Source organism: Mus pahari, assembly GCF_900095145.1.
Source record: "Mus pahari chromosome 2 unlocalized genomic scaffold, PAHARI_EIJ_v1.1 2_unlocalized, whole genome shotgun sequence".
Classification (NCBI taxonomy): Eukaryota; Metazoa; Chordata; class Mammalia; order Rodentia; family Muridae; genus Mus; species Mus pahari.
Window position 1 is genome coordinate 291,856 of NW_018391599.1, and position 23,980 is coordinate 315,835.

The 23,980-nt window shown below is 37.4% G+C and overlaps 1 protein-coding gene across 1 annotated transcript in view; it reads right to left on the reverse strand.

Annotated features, from left to right (window-relative positions):
- LOC110314589 (solute carrier organic anion transporter family member 1A1) overlaps positions 1-23,980 on the reverse strand; it is a 55,526-nt gene that overhangs the window by 14,632 nt on the left and 16,914 nt on the right. The window contains exons 3-9 of the mRNA XM_021188863.2: positions 22,379-22,520; positions 17,246-17,378; positions 13,686-13,792; positions 13,104-13,250; positions 9,713-9,811; positions 2,900-3,121; positions 689-853 (exon numbers count right to left, since the gene is read on the reverse strand). Of these exons, the coding sequence (XP_021044522.2) occupies positions 689-853; positions 2,900-3,121; positions 9,713-9,811; positions 13,104-13,250; positions 13,686-13,792; positions 17,246-17,378; positions 22,379-22,520 (1,015 nt within the window). The remainder of the gene's footprint in view (positions 1-688; positions 854-2,899; positions 3,122-9,712; positions 9,812-13,103; positions 13,251-13,685; positions 13,793-17,245; positions 17,379-22,378; positions 22,521-23,980) is intronic.

Sequence of the window (23,980 nt, forward strand, 5' to 3'; positions counted from 1 at the left end):
GAAGGGGAAGGGGAAGGGGAAGGGGAAGAAAAAAGAAAAGGAAAAGGAAAAGAGAAAATCCTGTGTAGGGTGGATTCACACAACACTAGCCCCAGAGTTGGAAGAACTTAACCATCTTTTACAGCTCCATACCACTGCATTTAATTTTATACATTTTAAGATAAGGACTGGGATTTGCATTTTCAAGGAATGATAGATAATGTGATCCCGTGTTTCTCAGTTTTCAAGGGTAAAGTAGGGTCTCTAGGTTTATTGTAACTAACAAGAAAAGCAGAGTGAGGCTGCACAGACTCATCAGAACAACAGGTGTCTGAGCCACTGAGTTAAGGGGAAATGTGAAGAGCAAGATCTGAAGCCCAGATGTAAAATGTGTGTGTGTAAGTTATAGAAGCCCAGTGAGTTAACTCTGTATTAACAGATTAGTATTTGAAAACTGACTAATATGAGCTTCTTCTAAGATTTCTATAACTATGATGATTTCCATTTAGTTTGGAGAGAAATCAAGAGAGGGAATTTTGGGCTTCTTTCTAATTTTATCATTTCTTGATTTCCTTGGAGATTGCAAGGAAGAAATTTGCAAGACTATCCTAAGAGATTTCATTTCCTTGTATTCTCCTAGTCACATTATCTTACTGTTAAACATGTCCTTGTGTGAGGGGGAGGTGCTACCAATAATGAACGTACATACCTAAGAGGAATACTACCTCTGCAGTGGATTTTCCATATTGCTGCTCCAGGTATTTGGGCAAGAAGGTAAATATACTGATAAATCCATTCACCTGGAGCACACTCATAACACTGAAAAGCATATAAATAGGATTGCAGCAGAGGCTCTTCATGAATGGCAAGAAATCTGAAACAAGAGACCATACAGACCACCAACTTAACTTGGCCTTCCTTGCATTTTGTGTCCAGCATTCTCCTCAAATATCACAGATTCTTTGCTGAAACACAAATGCATTTGATAAATCTTTACTCCTTGGGACTAAAGTTCTATATCATTGTTTAAGTCACATTGATATTAGTCTTTGCTGAAACACAAATGCATTTGATAAATCTTTACTCCTTGGGACTAAAGTTCTATATCATTGTTTAAGTCACATTGATATTAGTGACACAACAGGCTATGTATGAATCAAAGCACAAACAAAACTATAAAAAGATGGGATTGTGTCTCTGTCCACACTTTCATTTGTTTTTCTCTCATTTCCTTCTATCATGCATTCACTAGACAGTGACTAGACCATTTTCCAGAATCAACGAGGAACTAGCTTTGATGAAGTTTCATTTCTGACTCGGGTGGTATTACCCCGTAATGTAAGAATGGATAAGCTAAGAGCTTATGAATGCTCCCGGAAACATGTTGCAGCCCAGACAACCCCAGCATCTCACCAGCTCTTCACAGGACACACATTAGAAGCCCCTAGTGATAATCGTAAGCATCTCAACTCAAAAGGTCTCACTGTAAGGAATGCCGACCAGTCGCTGTACATCAGGAACCTCCCAAGTCTGCCTTCTTTAAGAAGCTGAAAGTCAGTTTTGTAGCCTGTCTCTAGGAAATGGATTGGATCTCACTGAAGATGATTTGGCTGAAATCCACAGTTAACATTCTCTTTCCATTTCATGTCTTCTGTCTTGATTTTCTAATTTTATACTATTCTTCATAAGTTGCCCCAAGTTTCATTCAGATAAATGTACCAAGAATAAAACATTTAGAAGCAGAGACAGAGCAGTTTAATGAGAAGAAATGGACTCTGATGGCAAAATTTATCTTTATGAGTGAGATGGGTGCTGACAGTATTCCTGAGAGCTTTAGAACTCACCCAGGTTTGTTGCCATCCCTGTCCTCCTAAACGACTCTCCATGGTTCACAGTTATTTTCTCTGTGTCTTATTCTCTGCTACATTCTTTCCTAGTTTTGAGGTTCAGGTTGATCTGGTAGACCTCAAGGTTCCACACATGTCAACGTTTGCCCTTTCTGGAGAATCTTTAACCTGGCTCAAGCCTCTGCACTGTCCCCCAGAGTGACTGGCTCCTCAACCAGGATCTTTAATGTGTAAGGCAAACATGTGACCATTCAGCACCCATTGGTGTTGGCAGGTGTGAATGGTGGGGGAAATAGCAATATCATCAATAAAATGCTCAGCCACCACCGCATTCTGTGCCAGAACAACACAGAAAGCCAGGATATAACTCACTATTACCTTCATTTGACAGGGAAAGCACTGGCATAGCATCTTCTAACTATACACTTTCAGAATTCTACAGCCTAAGCCATACACCTTATGTACTATGACTTCTGGAGAATACTACACAACTATGAAAATAGTGCCACATTTTAAGAATGGGCACTGTTGAACAACATTCCATTGTCCCACTGTAGCTTCTCACAGAAGCATCTCTACTCCATATTGTCAGTTAGCAGCACTCCTGCTCATTTTAGGACACTTTTTTCTAAGGATACAATTCTCCTCCAAACTACCATGCACCTTCAAATATAGAGGACTGTGTCATCTATTGGCTTTGATTTCAAGGTTGCTCACAGCTAAAAATTTTTCTTATCAAATAGTTTTTTATCTTTGTCTTTATCTTTGATTTCTGGTTATTTTTTTTAAAAAACTTGGACTAACATTGTCTGTAAAACAGGACTGCCAAAACAGATGGGAAAATATATTTGCTCATTGAGTGTTCAGATTGACTTAACTCTTCATTAATCTCATCTAAAATAAGCCAGGTTCCCTATCATGTCAGTTATTTTCAGGTGGTGACTGTGGAAGGCATTTAACATATCTGAGTAGTGACATTTGGTGACAAGCTGTCTTAACTCAGCACAAGTGACAGGTGCCCACTGACCACAGACCCATCTAAACCAAAGAGAGTTTAAAGTTTCCATGTTTGCCTTTAGTGATTCCAAGGTTTTCCTTTTTGGCTCTTCCTCTATATTTTTCAACTTTCTCATATTTAGTCACATCCACATTATCCTGCAATCCTTCCTTTGGGAGTGTCTTTGGAAAGAAGAAAAAGGGGATGCTGGTCAGGATATTCACTCCTGCACAGACCAACAAGCCAATCCACCAAGCACCAACCCAGCGTGTATCAGTGGGAGTTATGGTCAGGTCATCTGTAAAGAAATATAGATATTATATTAGCTGGCATAATTTTTTCCTTAGTAAACTGTAGAAAATTTTTACAATTCATAAATTCATCTAAACATAATCTTTGTAAATCATTGTTCATCATTCATACATTTGTTATCATTCTTGTTTGTGTCTTGAATTTGTGATCATCTTTATCTATTTCCCACATGCTGGGATTATAGGCATCCACAACCTCACTGGGGTTATTCACACCTTTAGAAAAAGTATTTTTTGACCCATTCTGTGAAGTTAAATTAAGAAGAAAAGCGTCTGAAGTAGTACATGTTGTAATAGTTAAAGGTTTATCTCAAAAAGACAGAAACAAGATTTGAGACATATTAAAGGTTTATCCTGATGTAGTAATGTCTTAAAATACCATAATAGGTGAGAAAAGGGCCAGAAATACAGTTCAGTGGCCAAGAGTTATTTATATTTTTGCCTGTAACTCTGATTTCAGATCTGACACCCTCTCTGACCTCAGCACACACCCCCACAAGTACACATAGACATGAACATATACATAAAAATAATAAAACAAAATACAATTATTTTTATGTTTTTTATATTCATTAAAAATTAACCATATTGGGAAGAAGTGGGGATGGGAACAGGAGGGATGATGTTGGAGGAGGAGACAGGGAGAAAGGGAGAGAGGTCTAGTAGAGACACCTGAAATTGGGAGTCATCTCTGGGAGGAGCTAGAAACCTAGGACAATGAAAATTCCCAGGAATCAATGAGGGTGACCTTAGCTAAGACTCCTAGAAATGGGAGATATGAAGCCTGAATTAGTCATCTCCTCTAACAAGCAAAGACTTCCAGTGGAGGGGTTGGGACATCAACCCACTCACAAATGCTTAAACCCACAATTTGTTCTGCCTACAAGATATGCACTGGTAAGACATGGAGCAGAATTTGAGGGAAAAGCCAACTAACGACTGGCCCAGGTTGAGACCCACGCCATGAGAGGGAGCCTACCTATGATACTATAAATTATATTCTGCAATAGTAGCATACAGGAACCTAATATATTTGTAATAGAATGGCATATGCAGCAAATGATCAAACCAGATTCAGAGAGCCACAGCCAAAGATTCAATGGAGCTTGGGGAATTCTGTAGAAGAGAGGGAGGAAGGATTGAATGAGCCAGAGGGGTTGTTGACACCACCACCACCACAACAACAACAATGACAACAAAACCTACAGAATAAACTAACCTGGGTCCATAGGTACTCATAGATACTGAACTGCCAACCAGTGTACATGCATGAGACAAATCTATGCCCTCTGGACATATGTTAACAGTTGTACAGGTTGATCTTTATGTGACCTCTTAAGCCAGGAGCCAGGGCTCTCTCTGACTACATTGCCTGCTTTGGATTCCTTTCCTCTAACTGGCTCAGTAGAAGAAGATGCACCTAGTCATACTGCACCTGTGCCAATGTATATTTTTAGGATGGATAGAGGGGTAAGTGGATGGAGGGAGGAAGGTAAGGGGGAGGAGCTGGGAAGAGTGGAGGGAGGGAAACCTGTGATAGGGATGTAAAGTAAATAAATAACATAATTAATAAAAATATTAAAAATAAGAAAAAATAACTAACTTTATCCAGCACTTTGTGGTGATATATTTTCCATTAGTAAATGAGCTTTTCTGCCTGTCCTGTGAAAATTTACTAAATTGATGGTCATAACATAACTGAAATACTTGTTTTGTTATCTACTGTGACTGCCTCATTGGGAAAAAGAAGAAAACTGTGTAAGTAAAAAATTTAAAACAAAGTTATGGCTGAAATGTGGTAGGAGAATGGTGGATTTTGAATCAGAATTTGACATTTTATCCTTAGCTCTGTTCCCCTTACATCTACCATCTGTAAGCAGTGTTTATATTAATTATGAACAAGGAAAGCAGTGGGGTACAACTCCTGAGCATTCTCACACACTTTAGGGACTGGACTCTGTAAAAAGAAAATCTTATGGCACCAGCCAATAATAAATATGATGGCCTATGGCTTTGGGAGGAAATAGGAAGTGGCACATCTGGGAGTCAGAAAGGATTCTAGGATAATGCCAGGGACTGGAGATTTGCCCAAGAAAATGTGACAAGATGAATGCACATACCTGAACATCGGTATCCAGCCAAGTAGCAGAATGTAGATTAGAATAAATGGATTAATTTAAGTTATGAGATGGTCAAAGAAGAGTCTAACTATATGTCTGAAGTATTTATAAACATATTTTGAGTCTGAGTCTCTTTTCTGGGAGCACAGGGCTGGGAGGCAGTACTAGACTTAACTTCTATAAATGTTGCCCAACCACAGCATAGAACCAAACCAACTTGAGATAACTTTCTGGATAGAGCAATTAATTTTCCATGAAACAAAACAACTTTAAAGCTCTGTCTTTTAAGAAAAGAGTAAAAAATTAAGCAGTGTTTTTAAAATTTTTCTAAAAGAAAGACCCTGTGTATAGAAAGGCTACAGCTAGGGAGAATGGAGGCCTATAAACAGCAGGTAGTGAGTAGGAATGTACACAACCTTCCATGGGCCCAACTACTCAGTTTGGGTCACACAACTAAGGCCTAAAGATGTACACAAGCAACAACCAGAGTGCCCCTCAAGAGAGGAGCAGATCTGCCGGGCAGTGGTGGCACATGCCTTTAATCCCAGCACTTGGGATGCAGAGGCAGGTGGATTTCTGAGTTCCAGGACGGCCAGGGCTATACAGAGAAACCCTGTCTTGAAAAAACAAAACAAGAGAGAAAGAGAGAGAGAGAGAGAGAGAGAGAGAGAGAGAGAGAGAGAGAGAGAGAGAGAGAGAGAGAATGAGCTGTTGCTGGGCTCCAAGTGCCACATAGGGATTTGAGATTGTCAGTGGACAGGAACCCCTACAGGGCAGTCCAGGACTGGTCAGAGCCCTGAGAGCAGAATGGATAACAGAAAACAATGAAGGCAGGATGGGGACCCCTGCTGATAGGTAAAGCTGCTTGCAAATGACAGTCTAAAATCCACACTGACACATTTTTTTCTTAAAGGTATTATGCATGTTGTTTGCTTAATAGTAGGTAGGAATGTCCTTAGTAAATAAATACATATCAACCTTAAATTTATATAAAGAAAGGGGATATAGGTATATTTACACACATGAGGTATGTTTGATTTCAATTTGAAAGAAAATGATTCTTTTCTGTTACCAAATAGCATTTTGCCCTAAGAAAGGTATATCCTATTAGTTAATGTAAGGACCAAGAGTTAGGGTTGGGGCAGGGTTTATTGCTTTTATATTTCCAGGAAAAGAAATTATCCAAGTAAGGAATACGAAGACCTCTGGACAAGAGAAACATCTAAAGAAAAATGATGGATCAGTAAGATCCAAGAAAATGAGTAAACAAGTGACATATAGAAAGTAATAGTGTTATGCTTATTAAATGTACTTGTTACTTAACATCTTGGCAATGCACAATAAAAAATGGCTTTTGTTAGAGGAGATAAATAAGTCAAATAAGCACATGTCATAGAGACAATGTAATATTGTTTTACAATATGTTTAAATTTGTGCTTAAGCACTGAAATGGAAAGGAATTTAATAAAGTTGAATACACTAAAGAACGTTAAAATAAGAGAAAAAAGAACAATAGATATATCTACATAAAAAGTAAATCTCCAGGGGCTGGTAAGATGGCTCAGTGGGTAAGAGCATGGACTGCTCTTCCAAAGGTCCTGAGTTCAAATCCCAGCAACCACATTGTGGCTCACAACCATCCGTAACAAGATCTGACACCCTCTTCTGGTATGTCTGAAGACAGCTACAGAGTATAATATATAATAAATAAATCTTTAAAAAAAAAAAAAAGAGTTCTTTCTGCTCTTCACAACCATCTGTAACTTGACTTCCAGGGGATCTGATACCTCTCTGACTTCTACAGGCTCCCTCCCCACACACACACAAATAAATAAATAGATGTAATTAAAAAAATAAATAAATCTCCAAAACAGGAAGATTGAGATAAAAATTGATACAAATGTTTTAAGAGTTCATAGACGCTAAATAAATAAACTCATGCCCTTGATCCCAATACTTGGGTGACAAATCAGTGGCAGATAGGTTCCTTTTAAGCTCAAGGCCAAACCTATCTACAGAGAAAATACAGAACAGCCTTGGCTGACAAAGGAACCCTGTCTCAGTAATAATAATAAATATATTTCATTATAGAGGAGTATATTTGGACACTGTAAGTCTTCTTTTGATTTGGCAATATGAACATGGTTACATGGTCAATGCTAGTGGTGATATTATATATTCTCTTTGAGAGTAGTCAAAATGGAGCAGACCTGGATAGAAAAGAGATTACTATTGGATCAGTCTATACTGATAATGACTTAAAACTGCTGGAAAAAAGGGTATGTTATGGTGGAGAAGAGACTGTGTATGTGTCAACAGGAAAGAAGAAAAGGTTTTAGATTTCACCCAAAGTAATAAGAATCAGATTTGATAGAGGATGACCCCTGAAGATCTTGGCTGCAAACAGGAAGAAAGAAATCAAAAAAAAAAAAAAAATCAAACAGAACAGGTAACATGATTTGCTGATCCCTGTATGTGGAGCAGCCCTGAGTCTGACTGAGACTTAAAAATGTCTCTAGTCAGAACTTTAGCTATATATCAACCAATATATCTTGTTGGCTAAAGAGTCTTCAAGATTTATCATGCCATCCTTTCATATGGCTTGGATGAAGGTTTATGTTGTGGTTTGGTTATGCAATCCAAACTAACTTAAGAAAAACAGATTTGTTTCACTAGCTAAAAAAAGAAAATGAATAATCTTCATTAACTGATCTGTGCGCATTGCACATTTCATAATTGTGTTAATAGGAAAATATATGTTATCTCTGAAAGCTTTATGTTCACAGAAAAACAATTAACAAAGAGATAGCCTTGACAAAATTTGCCTTTGGGAATGTTGAGATACTGAGGCTTAATGTTCAGCATCCTTCCTGACCCTACCTCAGACTACATCAATGCTCTTTCTTCTAAAGATTTGTTTCTAGGAAAACTTCAAGACATCTAGCTCATTTGGTCCAAGTCTTCATGTGGATCCCAAACAACTAGAATGGGGCTATCCCAAAATCTGTTGCTTTTCCATAGGATATGTTCTTCTACATGGACTGCCTTGTCTGGCCTCAGTGGGAAAGGATGTGCCTAGCCCTGCAGAGACTTGATGTGCTAGGGTTTGGGGGGGGGGGAATAGTCAGTAGGACCACACCCAATCACAGGAAGAGAGAAGGAGAAAAGGGAGGAGTTGTTGGAGGATGTAATCAGGAAGTAAAGTGAATAACAAAAGAAAGGATGAAAGAAAGGAAGGAAGGAAGGAAGGAAAGAAGGAAGGAAGGAAGGAAGGAAGGAAGGAAGGAAGGAAGGAAGGAAGGAAGGAAGGAAGGAAGAAAGGAGAGATGGATCAGTAGTTAAGAGAACTGACTGCTCTTCCAGAGGTCCTAAGTTCAATTCTAAGCAACCACATGGTGTTTCATGACCATCCAGAATGGGATCTGATGCACTGTTCTGGTGTGTGTCTGAAGACAGCTGCAGAGAACTCATATAAATAAAAATAAATAAATCTTTTTAAAAAACAAATGGGTGCAGGGAAGTCAACTGCCAACTCTGCAAATACAGGGTAAGCAAGTCCTTCATAGCTCTTGCTTCACAAATATGTCTGTCAGATATACTTGGCCAGAAGACTGAAGATGGATGTCCCAATGTTATAGAGACAATTCTGGGGATCTGTTCAGGTAGCCAACTATGTCTCACTTTTAGATAATATTATATGCTACTTGTCTACATTTCCTACTCAGTCAGGTAATGTTTATTTCTTCTCATTTCTGTGATGTGATTGAAGACTAGATAGTTATAACCTCACAACTAAGCTTAAGTTGTTTAGGATTTAAGAAGATATTTTTAGGTTCATAATATAAGTTAGGATTGAAATTGAATGAAGTATACAACCTTAAATACAACAAGATAGGGTAGATAGTAAAATAGTATCAAAAGTTGACAAATTCTAGAGGCTGATCATTTTAAACATATATATTCCCTTATAGTTTTTGTTTCATAATTATTGTATTTGTATACAGTTTTTATTTAAAAGAATAAGATTCTTTTATTAGACTCAAACATGGAATTGTATAGAAAACATCTTGAGTATGTATGGATGTGGCACCTGTCAACAATAAATCTAATGGCCTATATTATAGATATAGATAGCCTATATCATAGAAATAGGGGATAGGATATCTGGAAGGAAGAATGGATTCTTGGATAGTGCCAGGCACAGGAAATTTACCCTGGAATATGTGACAAAATAGAATCATGGTGCCTGAGTATAGGAAAACAGACATATGACAGAGTGTAGATTAGAATTAATGGATTAATTTAAACCATGAGCTAATCAGAGAAGAGCCTAGCTATATGGCCATGGTATCTGTAAATACATTTTGAATCTTACTCTTATTTCTGGAAGCATGGGGCTGGGAGGAATAATCAGACTTAACTTATACTGGACTTTATAAATAAAATTCATTGTGTTACCTGTATTCACAGACCCAATGTCTACATAAATACGTGCACAGAAAGATGCCAACAAAAGTCCAATAATTGGGCCAACAATCTTCCCCATTTCTAAAATCCCTGGAAGTAAAAAAAGATAGGGATATACATAACCACACATGAATTTTCTTGCACAAAAAAAGTCATGAGTTTGAATTGTTGATAATCTTAATTTCTTTTCTGTCCTTTGCAGAGCTGTGGATAAAATGCAATAGAGTAGGCAAAAGCTCTACCACCAAGCTAAATGCTTTATAACTGGAGATACTCTTTATATATTCAACATATAAAGAAACTATGCTTGGTATCTATGTTACATGTATATAAATATGTACATATAGCATACATATCAACATGTATCATAAGTATGTTATATGTACCTGTGTTGATGTTTATAAATATTGAGAAAGGATTGTTCATTGTTTCAATATTGAACATTCTCAGAAGATCATGTGTTACAGAATTGTTTCCCAGCCGGGCACCAGTGGATTCTGATGGAACCCTTCCCATGCAGGGCATGGTGGTAAGTCTTCAGGTCATCGGAGTACAACCATAGTCTCTTTCATATTGTGTTGTATTTGTCCATCATAAGATGAATGATTTTGCCACACTCATCCTTCTCCCATAATTATTTTCTTCATGACCAAACCACACAGTCTAGCAATATAGACCAAAACATCCAAAGATGTGAGCCAAGTGAATTATTTCTTTTTAACAATTATCTCAGTTATATATTAACAATTATCTCAGTTATATATTGAAGTGAAAAGAAGTTGACTGACCCAGAAGCTTCATTACTTAAAGCAATCTTCCAAATTCTCCTTTATGTTAACATGAAGGCAAGGGTGTCACTATAAGTCCCCTCAAAACCCTGATGTGAACAAGGTCCTCTGATGTTTCCATAGCCATGTTTTAAAAGGGCCTCAATAATAACTATCTTTCATTGTTAACTTGGTATAACATAGAATTACCTGAGAGAAAAGTCTTAATGGTGTTCTGTCTACATTGGGTTTACCTTTGGGCATGTCAGTAGGAAACTGTCTTAATTAAGTTAAATGATGTGCAAAGGCCAAACCCACTGTGGGCAGAGAGTTCTCAACTGGGTAAGAGTGGAGAAACAGCTGAGCACAACCATGTAAACAAAGACAGAGCATGCATACATTCACTCTGCTTTTAAAGATGTGACCACTTGATTTGACTCCTGCTGTTGTGGCTTAGTTGAGCTGGAATTGTAAGCCAGATGAACTCCTTTCTCCAAATGAACCTCTTTCCCTTCAAAGTTGAATTTTTGCACAGGAACAGAAATTAAATTGGCATCGTTTCTAAATGAGTGTGTGTTGTAATGAATTTCTTATAGTACAGCTTCATCAAAGCTCCACTCTGGAAACTTCCTTCCACAGAAAGAATGTATCCTCATAACAACACTTCTCTTTGATGTTAGCCTGGCCACCTTTCTTAGCTCATAGTTGTTTTCACTTTCTTGCTCCTTTCCAACCACACCTGGCTTCTTTGAAACCACCTCCCACTGTATCTGCAGTTCAGAACCTCTCCTGAGCCATGCCTACCCACAGAAAACTCAGACCTGAGCAAAGTCAACTTCCTTCCTTCCTTCCTTCCTTCCTTCCTTCCTTCCTTCCTTCCTTCCTTCCTTCCTTCCTTCTCTTTACTTTACATCCTGTCTTTTCCTCTTTCTCTGTGGTTCTTTGGGTTAGTCTACCTCTGTGTGCCTGACTTCTCAGTACCCAACCCTTCTATCTTCCTTGTTCTCTCAAACACTTCCTTCTGTGTGATGTCCTCTATGCAAAGATTCCTACAGAATCTCCAGCCTCTACTGAGTTCATTCCTGCCCTGCACTGTCTGCACAGATGGTTTGTGGTTCTAAGGTGCTCTATTAGTACCACAAGCAACCTCTCCCATGGATCACATTCTCCACCATTGTTCTTTATTCTCTTATCTTACTTGACATTATTGGCCAACTCCTCATCTATTTGCTTCCTCCTAATACCTTCTCCAAACTGTACATTTATTTCTAGCTTTGCTCCCACAGATAGTCCCTGTTAACTTTTCCTCTTCTCAGTCTACCTGCTAAGCAGAAGAGTCATGAGTGTGGATTCTTATGAATATATTTATACATTCTCAAGAACATTTCATTTCTTTTTGCTTTAACTTACTGTCTACATACTAAACTACCAGTTTCTTTATATTTGATTTCTATATCTGTGCAGCTATAGAGACATATGTCAAATTATATTCTTAGTTTGTTTTGTATTTATTTCATTATAAACACATATGTAATTATATAGCTATTCATTTAAGAAACTAAGCTACTTATGTACTAAATATAAGATTCACAAATTATGTATCTTATTCACTTGCTATAGTTATTATTGTAGTTTATATATTTATCTATTTAATTTGTCTCAAATTTTGATAATTAGATCTATTTATCATTGCAGGGTGTGCTTGTGTTTTAAGATTACTGTCAAATTAATAAGTCTCCATAAATGAGCAAAAGTTATTTTTAAATTTAATTCATCTTCATTAATCCTACATCTTTCTGTCATCTTTTACCCTATTTGGTTCTTAGTGTTCGTTTGATTGATTTTTAAAATTATGTCTATATAGCAGTGGATCTCAACCTTCCTAATGCTGTAATCCTTCAATAAAGTTCTCAATAAATTAATTTTCTTGCTACTTAATAGTGGTGATTTTGCTACTATTATGAATCACAATGTAAATATCTGTGTTTTATCATGTGTTAGGTGACCCCTTTGAAAGGGTCATTCCATCTCCAAAGTGGTTGACAATGATAGGTTGAGAACCACTGCTATATACAAAGTTATGGGTGTATAAATCAATTACAGATAAATTTAGTCAAGAATATAATCAAATTATTCATGTTAAATTCAGATCATTTGGTAGACAACGTAAGAAAATGGAAATTAAATTTACTCTTGCCTGGGAAAGCATACATTTTTAAAAAGATAACATCAAGCAATGCACCAAAAGTAGGCATCCAGACATTTGGCCAACAATGGAATTGGAAACACAGGATTATAACCTAAAAGCTACAAAAATCAAGAAACAAAACAAAACAATTGAATCTAAGAAACATTTTCCAAGAATTGTTGGCAATTCTATTAATGTTTTATAGATACTGTGGCAGCATCAGAGGACTGTTCACTGGCAGATCTGAGGGCTCCCCAGCAATGAGAAGCTGTTTGATAAACTGGTAAAGCTGGAGCTAGTGGTTCCCCCCATTTGAACCATCTTCTGACTAATGATTTTGTAGCACATTGCTCACTGTGCTGAAAACCACAAAGCATTGAAATCAATAATCATGTTCTACCTTCCTAAGGCTGGTTGTCAAACTTACCAATATATAAAGGGGAGTTTTCTGATTTGGCAAAGTCTTCAATGTAAGAAATACCCAAGGGCAATATGGGAGTTTCACCAATTCCACGCATAGTATTTCCTACTAGTACATATATCCACATTAATGATTTTATTTCTTTCACACACTCTGCATTAAAACAAGAGAAAATCACATAAGTAGTTTCATGGTTAAGTGTTACTTACAGTTAATTCAAAGTTTTCTGTAAATGTTTCTCAGGTCAGTGTTTTATTATAGCAACAGAGAGTAAACTAGACCATACACATAAATCACACTGTTTGTCTAAATTCATCTTTCTAATTCATTTTCTCTTATGAGACTAATAGTGTTGGAGTAGAAAACAATGGCAGTTTTTTGTTTAAATACACACTTTTAGAAACAAAAAACAGCTTAATAAGTATTTTTAAACTCAAGAGGGAGAGTATTTTAGGTTATTAGATATCTCCTGTCCCTGAAAATGGAAATAAATTTTCCTTTGTCTTATGTGTCATATTAAATCCCTTCTTAAAAAAGCATTCTACGGCCAAGTGTCTTAGCAGAAAGCAATGAGAAGCAGGAGTCAACCTGCTGGGTCTTGCGTTGGCTTTAAGGGCAGGGTTCTGTTTTCCATACACAAGGAGCCGCTTGAGGACACGTTGCTTGTAGGTGATATCGTTGTTTCATATTTGTATCTGTGTGGACACAGGAAACATTCACTGTGAGTAGTGGAGTGCAAGAAGGGCATCTGCAGAATAGTGATTCCTATTTCCCTGAAAATAGGGTTTCTAGAGCCAGTAAAGATTAAAGATGATTCATAAACAATTTCCTCAAGCTATTATTTATCAGTATATGGATGATGTCCTATTGGCTGATTGAGATATAAGTATTTTGGAAAGAATGTTTGATGAAGTTAAAAAAAAAATTCTTCCCTTCCTGAAGATTGCAAATCACCCAGGAAAAAATACAAAGAGAGGATTCCATGAATAAGTCTTATAGAATAAGTCTATAATAGTTTAGGCCACAAAATGTGCAAATCACGAGAAACCAATTAAGGACTCTGAATGATTATCAAAAGCTACCAGAAAGGATTAACTAGCTGAGGCCTGCGATTGGCTTGGCTACTCAAGAGCTATCAATTTATTTCAAATATAACAACGTGGTAGATTTAAATAGCCTGAGGAAATTATCAGCTGAGGCTGTGAAAAAGTTAGCTTTGGTTGTAAAGAAATTACAGGGTACACATCTAGATTGTATTAATCCAAAGATGGCCTAGATCTTAGTTATCTTGCCTTCTACTCATTCCCCTATAGGAATTCTTATACAGAGGGAAGATTATATCTTGTAATGGATACTTTTAGCACATAAACAGAGTATTAACTTTAAAAACCTACATAGAAAAGGTTTCTGAATTGATAATAAAATGAAAAATTAGTCTTTGACAATTAGCTGGAATGAATCCAGCTGAAATTGTGGTACCTTTTACTAATGCTAAAATTGCCTCATTATAGACACAAGACAAACATTGGCAAAGAGCATGCAGTAATTTCTTAGGAGAGATTAGCAACAAATACCATAAAAGCAAGTGACTTCAGTTTATTAAAGAACTAATTTGTTTCTTCCTTGTATAATAAAAGAACTCCAATTTCTAGAGCCTCTACATTTTACACTGTGTTAATAAATCAGGAAAGGTAGAATATAAAGTAGAAGATGTAAATAAGTTATTTGAGAATCCCTATAAATCAGTTCAAAAAATCAGAATTATATGCAATATTTATGGTGGTATCAGATTTTTAAGAGTCTCTTAATATAGTAACTGACTCTCAATATGCAGAGAGGGTTGTTTTACACATAGAGACTGCTGAACTTATTTAGGATGATTCTAGATTGACTTCACTGTTCATTCAGCTACAACAAATGATCGATAATAGAAGTCATCCACTGAATATAATATACATAAGATCCCATACAGGTTTGCCAGGCCCTCTGACACAAGGTAATAATAAAACTGATCAGCTCTTGATAAGAAGTGTATTAGAGGATTCAGAATTCCAATTAAAACACCATGTTAGCAGTGAAGATAAAAGAAGAATTCTCTATCATTTGGCAACAAGCCAAGGAAATTGTGAGGCAATGACCTACTTGATCATTATATAACCAAACTCCATTGCCTATAGGAACCAACCCTAAAGGTACCCAAAGAAATGAAATTTGGTAAATGGATGTGTTCCATTTTATAGGGTTTGGTAAACTGAAACATGTGCATCAACACTATAGACGCATATTCAAGATTTCAACGGGTAATTGCCTTAGCTTCAGAAAAAGCTGATTCTGTAATTATGCATTTGTTAGAAATTATGGCCATTATAGGAATACCCATACAAATTAAAATGAACAATGGTCTAGCATGTGTACCTAATAAAATGAAGCAGTTTTTTACATATCATAATATAAAATATGTTACAGGCATACCACATAAACATACAGGACAAGAAATTGTGGAAAGATCTAATAGTACTTTTAAATAAATGCTTAATAGACTTTTGGGGACAACAAAGACCCCTCAGAAATAGATTGCATAGTGCTTTATTAACTTTAAGTTTTTCAGAAATGCTAATGAACAAAAAGCTATGGCTGTTAGAATACATTGGATTGTGAAAACAAAAACAAAAAACAAAAAACAAAAACGCTGCCTGTAAGATTTGTATATCGAAGCGTGGAAGAAGAGAAAGATAGGCTTTACAAGATTCACACTCTGGGATGATGATATTCTAGAACCTTCCATTCCAACTCCCTCATTTATCCTACCTCAACTGCATCAAAGCAGTTTCCTCTAAAGATTTGCATCCAGGACATTTCTGGAACAGCTAGCTCATCATCCAGCCTTTAAAACTATTGCAGTCAGGAATTTAGGAAAGCCATGAACTTTCTTAGCACATAGAGACTGGATGGCAAATGATGTCAGCGAGCTTTTCTTTGACAAAACCAAGTTTCCTATTTCCCTTTGGGACCCCAGAAGGGAATTCTTCACCCCAATTCAGCAAGAAGCAAGCAAGCAAGCACATGATTGTCATACCAGTCCTTTAGGTTGTGGTGGTTGGTTATTTTATGAATTATAGAAATCATCAAAAGTTTGAGGCCAGCCTGAGCTAAATTTCAGACCAGACTGGGCTACTTATCAACACTTACTGCAAAAATCAAAGCAAAGCAGAACTGGAAAGCTGCCTCTGTGGTTAAGAGTATTTCCTGCTCTATTAGTGGACCTGGGTTCATTTTCCAGCAATCACATGGTAACTAACAACCATCTGTAACTCCAAATACAGGGAATTAGACACCCTCTTCTGATCTCTGTATGCACCAGACACGCAAGGTGCACACACACACACACACACACACACACACACACACACACACACCTGAAATATACAAAATACATTTTAAGAAAAGAAAGGAAAGAAACAAAAAAGAAATAATGAAAAAGAGAAGGGAGAGGCAAGAGAAAGAGGAAGATGAGGGAAGGAAGTTAAACAAATTCATAAGGAAAAGAATGATGGAGATTTCCAAGGAAATGGCACTTCCATAAAGAAGAGAACATTCTTTATGGTATGTTAATGTAAATAGTAAATCTTGTATGTATTTTACAACTAACAAGACATTCAAGCAAACAAACAAACAAATGAGCATAACCTGAAAACTGTCCCCAAAATGTAGGAAAGGGGTAAGTGATAACTGAACATAATTATACTTTTACAATTTTCTCTGTAAATTAATTTAGTAAACCTGAAAATAAAATCAGTCTTGACATTCTTCTATTCCTTGGTGATGCATGACTATGTCATACTGTAGATCCCATGTAATCAAAGAATCTAAATATTCTTGATGAATGATTCAGCATAAGAGTTAGCAGATTCAGAGAATCTTTTCACATGTCTCAACTTCACAAAAGAGATGTCTCAAATACCCATGTCACAAATGGACTGGATGGGAACTTAAATGGACCTGAGACCACAAGGTTCACAGATCATACAGGCAGATCAGAAACCACATCTAATTAACATACTAGCATTCTGTATATTGGGGAACTATTACGAGCCTCCTTTCCTATAGGTTAAAGTTGAACCAGAAATATTGAGGATTGGAATACTCACCTGTCCATGAGGAAATGAGGTAATGACATTAAGAAACACCCCAGGCCCATAACCACACATCCAACACCAATCGTGATAGGTCTGTGCAGTTTCTTTCCAAAATAACTCACGAATATAATCAACAGAAGGTTTCCTGGTTGGGGAAATGAGAATGCTTTTTTTTCAGTAAAGTGTTGGCAAGTCTTAGTGAACAGCCTCTAAAACATTTGGACTCTAGAGTACGTTGTTTATCAACCATCATAAGAATTCAAGGATTGGTGCTTATGAGGTTTTTCATGTTGTTCTAATTATGACCCAGAAGGAAAGCTTCCCTAGGTTTTGGAGAATATTAAAGGCTCTATCCAGGATAATCCTGCTTTTGGCATTGGATACAAATCAGTTGTCAGCCTTCATGTAACCTCTGACCTCTCCTCTCAAGCCTACTCTATAAAGAATCAAATGGGGTCATTTTCATAAACTTATTATTGTAAGATTTTTTTATTGCTCAACATGGCCAAGTTGGATGTCTGCTTTGATTTTCAATTCTTTTTTTTTTTTTTTTTTTTTTTTTTTTTTGACCAGTTACTACTGTTAAGCAGAGAGATGGGATGAGTCCTAGTCCTCCCAATGGGTCTTAGGTCTAGATTGCAGAAATCAAACCAAAAATTCTTCTTTGTGGTTTAGAAGAAAGCTTTGGGGGGGGGGGGATTCACTGGAGAGCCCTGTTCTGAAAGAGGCCTTTGACAAACATGTTTCAGAGTTGAAAGAACTAGTACAACCTTGTGGCACAGAACTTTCATCCACAGCCACAGGATGCCAAGAGAGAACAATTACAAGGTGCAAATTTACCTGGGCTACAAAGTGAGTTCAAAACCACTTTGGGAAACTTAGTAAAAACTTCCTTTTTTAAGAAAGACTAAATATAGCCAGGCATGGTGGCGCACGCCTTCAATTCCAGCACTCGGGAGGCAGAGGCAGGCGGNAGGCAGAGGCAGGCGGATTTCTGAGTTCAAGGCCAGCCTGGTCTACAGAGTGAGTTCCAGGACAGCCAGGGCTACCCAGAGAAACCCTGTTTCAAAAAACCACCCCCCCCCAAAAAAAAAAAAGACTAAATAAAGGAGGGATCAAGCAGCAAAAAGTTTCCTTAATGGACCTAAGTATTAATCACACAGAAAAAGTTGAAAAGAACCAAATACATAAGTAACTTCTCTGCAAACCACATCCTTTAGTTTGATGAGAACATTTACCATGTTCATATTATACATAAAGAAAAGATCAGAAAAATCAAACACTCTTTTTTGATGACTTAGAAAATCTTTAGGTGGTCTTAACTGTTTGAAAGATATTTGAAGACTGTTTTTCTCCCAATTTTATTTCTCTCTAGCTTGCTATATAAGAAGAGATATGGTGTTGTTTTTGAATGGCTTGTTCCCCATGTCTATATTTTTATTTTCCTTACTACAGCCTGTTTCCAAAGACCCCATCAATGAAATCATCATACATCAGGTAATGTCCCAAGATACTCATTGTTTGAACTCTCTATGGCTGTTTCTAATCTATGCCTGTGCTCCTCTGAATGCACAGGCAAATGTCTGAAATATTTATTGATTGAAAGGAAAAACACTTCCTACTCACATTAGGCTGAATTCACCTTTTACATTGCCTTGTTTCCTTCTAATAAGCAGTGGGACAAGCTGGGGAGAGAGCTAGTGTTATATAGGCTAACAAGAGGTTGCTCCCAAAACTGTTTGGGAAATGCACACCAAATCCTTTTGTTACTGGTCAGTGTGAATCGCTTCTGCTCACAACTATTTCTAATGAATTCCCATTAAGTCCCCTGCCACAACCAATGGTGATGGAAAGACTTAACATTTTCAGCAGTAAACAGGGATTTTTTTTTTTTCAAAAAACAAAAGGGTTTATTTTCACTTACAAATCCAGGATACTGTCTGCTACTTGGTAGGGGGTCCTGGAGAGGGGTGTCAAGTAACCTGAGGGAGCTGGTCACATCATCCACAGCCAAGAACAGAGAAAAACGAACGTGTGCATACTGCTCACTAGCTAGTGCTCAACTAGCTTTCTCCTTTTATACAGTCCAGGCTCAGGGAATGGTGTCCCCCATAATGGCAGGGTCGTAAACAGGGATTTTTAACCTTTACTCTAGAAGCTATAGAGTTCAGAGAAATTAGAGCATTTTTGTGGACTGGCATAATAAGTATTGAAAATAATTATTATTGAATATAAATAATTACAGAATAATAATTATCATTAACTGAATTTATCACAGTTTATACTTCCTTCAAGGTTACATTGTCTTTAATGCACTTAATGAAAACATCAAATCAAAATGGAATTAAGCAGAAGCTCACCAATACTGAAGATGCACTGTTCTGTCTCCCAGGGTCAAGCTCCTTAGCACTTCCTATTTCACTATAGAATAATGAAATTATTCAATAATTTCATTAAATGGACATTAGATTTTTCTGTTCCTCATAAATTAGGAAACAGTAGTGACATGAACAGCAATGATTCCTCTACCAATAGAAGTATAAATAGTGGCTTATGATAGTGTGGTTGTTGTAAATACTGCAAAATGTCATGGAGTCAATAATTACTTGAAAATAAGATCTAGTTAATATTTACCTTGCTATCAAAACAACACTGAGATTTCACCTCACACCAGTCAGAATGGCTAAGATAAAAAATTCATGGGATAGCAGATGCTGGTGAGGATGTGGAGAAAGAGGAATACGCCTCCATTGCTGGTCGGATTGTAAGCTTGTACAACCACTCTGGAAATCAGTCTGGCAGTTCCTCAGAAAACTGGACATAGTACTAATGGAAGGTCCAGCAATACCTCTTCTAGGTATATACCCAGAAGATGTTCCAACTGGTAATAAGGACACATATTCCACTGTGTTCATAGCTGCCCTATTCATAATAGCCAGAAGCTGGAAAGAAACCAGATGTCCCTCAATAGAGAAATGGATACAGAAAATGTGGTACATTTACACAAGGGAGTACTACTCAAGTATTAAAAACAATGAATTTATGAAATTCTTAGGCAAATGGATGTATCTGGAGGATATCATCCTGAGTGAGGTAACCCAATCAAAAAAGAATTCACTTGATATGCACTCACTGTTAAGTTAATATCAGCCCAGAAATCTAGAATATCAAAGATACAATCTCCAAAACACAAGAGAACCAAGAATAAGGAAGACCAACAAGTGAATGCTTCATTCCTCCCTAAAAAAGGGAATAAAATACCCATGAAAAAGTGGCAGAGACAAAGTTTGGAGCTAAGACGAAAGGATGGACCATCCAGAGACTGCCCCACCCGGGGCTCCATCCCATAATCAGCCACCAAACGCAGACACTATTGCATATGCCAGCAAGATCTTGCTGAAAGGACACTGATATAGCTATCTCTGTGAGGCTATGCCAATGCCTGGCAAATAAAGAAGTGGATGCCCACAGTCATCTATAGGATAGAACACAGAGACCCCAATGGAGGAACTCGAGAAATTACTCAAGGAACTGAAGGGGGCTGCAACCCTATAGGTGAAACAACAATATGAACTTATCAGTACCCCCAGAGCTCATGTTTCTAGCTGTATATGTAGCAGAAGATGGTCTAGTCAGCCATCGTTGGGAAGAGATGCCCCTTGGTCTTGCAAACTTTATATGCCCCATACAGGGGAATGCCAGGGCCAAGAAGTGGGAGTGGGTGGGCAGGGGAGCAGGGTGGGGGAAAGGTATAGGGGACATTCGGGATAGCATTTGAAATGTGAATGAAGAACATGTCTAATAAAATAAGTAAAAAAAAAAAAAGACTAAAAAATATATATTTAAAAAATATTTACCTTGCTGTTAAAAAGCACAGATATTTCTGCCTGGCAGGCAGTCAAGATATTCTGATAATTTTACTCCAGTGTAACTGGTTTACTCTTTGCTTATATAATTTAATTTTTGCAAGAAAAATATTATAATGAAATCAGATATCACTGGGTTTTTAATATGAGCATAGAAAAATCAATATTTACTTTTCACTCTTTCCTGGTGCTCTGCTACCAGGGAAATAAAAGACATGCTCCATAGTAAGCCACAGTCTCTACTTATTTCTCATTCCTGCACATTTGCAGGCTCATGCTCTAACATCTTCCAACTTTCCATAAAATTGGGCCGACCCTATCTCCTCACAAACAGTTCAATGCTTTGCCCTCTGCACAAATCTCTTCCTCACATGAACTTGTCCATTTTTTTTTTTTTTTGCATGGGAAACCTTTACTCCATCAGTAGGCTTTCTTCCATAGCAAAAATGTGTCATGTAGAATCTTGGGTAATTGGTGGACTGCACTTGCTGCATCTAACACATAGAACACTAGCATTCTCTGTAATCCTGAAACCACCACAGGTGTAGGACATGCATGGAATAGTGAGCCCTAAGGAGCTTGGCCCTGGGAGTCAGATAGTGCATCTTCAGTATTGGTGAGTTTCTGCTCAATCCCAGTTTGCTTTGATGTTTTCATCATATGCATTAAAGACAATTTCACCTTGAAGGAAGTAAAAACTGAGATTAAACTGGAGAAGAGAGGCACCAATGCTTCCAGTTCACTTTGTTTATAAAGGGAATCTTTTTGTCTTTCAGCCTTGGTACTCTTATATACCAGTTCATCACCAAAAATTAGGAGTTAAAGCTAGTCTACTCTTCTATGGAGTTGTGTGTGGCAGAGCTCAAACACAGGAAAACTTCCTAGTCGTCCCTAGTGAATAGGGGAGAAGAGCAATAAACTTTACAAACACAGTATGGAAAGAGAAATAGCCTCCTTTGGGATGCAAGTTTCTCCTATATCAACCTTCTAAAATGCCAAGGAAAAACCTTTCCCTTGTCTTTGGGTTATCAAGTGGTAGAATTAAAAGTTAATACTCTAAATCTTCTACAGTTTCTCATAGAAAAGGGACTGTCTCATTCTATATGGCAATATTTGGGGACTGTCATGAGGATATTTAAATAAATGGTTTGTTCACATCAAACCAGGCTTTTCAGACAACATCAGGAAGTAGGTAACTCAGTCAGATTAAATAGGCTACTGCAAGAAATAAGGAGGAAATATCAATATATAAAAATAAGTAAACATAAAAATAACTCACCTATCTCAAAGCTCCCATTGATAAATCCAACTACAGACGTAGGGATACCGAATTGTCTCTCTATTTGTGTGAGCATGGAATTCATATAAATTCCTGATAGTGCTTTGGCTAGATATGCACACGTTAATGACATCAGGAACACCTAAGAAGAAAAATGTTTAAGAAAAAAATGAAAACTTTTAGTTTTGATGTGTATCTGTCATCTACTGATAAAACAGCTTCCACCATGAGGTAAATGATTATATCCATCATAAACAGTCCTTGAATATGCAACAGACTTTAAAGAGTAATATCTTCTGTATGGCACTGTGTCCTCCTTCTGGTAAAAAAGAGTTAGAACAGTTGGTTAGCAGTGATGAATTTTGTAGACACGTATGAATTTCCTCTCATCAGTGTACATTATTCATACAGGAAGACAGGGAGTTGTTCTATGTAAGACAGAGCTACTGATGGGTCACCAGCACTGTACTGTTATCTACAGATCACATGTTGTTCACTTTATGAAGGAGAAAGAAGAGAACACAGAATGATACCAAGGAATATGTCTGCAGCAAGCCTACTGTGCACTCTGTGGGAATGACAGGTCTCTGGATTTCATTGTTCAGTTTAACACTTTGCCCTTTTTTCTGCATTCTTGGACACAACAAGCTACATGCTCAATATTGGTGTCAATGACCACAGCAAAGATACCTAATTTTTTTTGTGTGCCTGCCTCTTTTTATTTTTTATCTTATTTTTTAAATTAGATATTTTCTTCATTTACATTCCAAATGCTATCCTGAAAGTGCCCTGTACCCACCCCCCGCCCCTGCTCCCCTACCAAATACTCCCACTTCTTGGCCCTGGCATTCCCCTCTATGGGGCATATAAAGTTTGAAAGACCAAGGAGATTCTCTTCCCAATGATGGCTGGCTAGACCATCTTCTGCTACATATGCAGCTAGACATGAGCTCTGGGTCTACTGGTTAGTTCATATTGTTGTTCCACCAATAGGGTTGCAGCCCCCTTCATCTCCTTGGGTGCTTTCTCTAGCTCCTCCATGGGGGGCCCTATGTTCCATCCAATAGCTGACTGTGAGCGTGAGCATCCACTTCTGTGTTTGCCAGGCACTGGCATAGACTCACAAGAGGCCACTATATCAGGGTCCCTTCAGTAAAATCTTTCTGGCATGTGCAAAAGTGTCTGGGTTTGGTGGCTGATGATGGGATGGATCCCGGGGTGGGGTAGTCTCTGGATAGTCCATCCTTTGATCTTAGCTCCAAACTTTGTCTCTGTAACTCCTTTCTTGGGTATTTTGTTCCCTATTTTAGGGAGGAATGAAGTATCCAGAAGATTGTCTTCCTTCTTGATTTTGTGTGTTTTGCAAATTGTATCTTGAGTATTCTAGTTTTCTGGACTACTATCCACTTATCAGTGAGTACATATCTAGTGCCTTCTTTTGTGATTGGGTTATCTCACTAAGGATGATATCCTCCAAATACATCCATTTGCCCAAGAATTTCATAAATTTGTTGTTTTTAATAGCTGAGTAGTACTCCATTGTGTAAATGTACCACAGTTTCTGTATCCATTCCTCTATTGAGGGACATCTGGGTTCTTTCC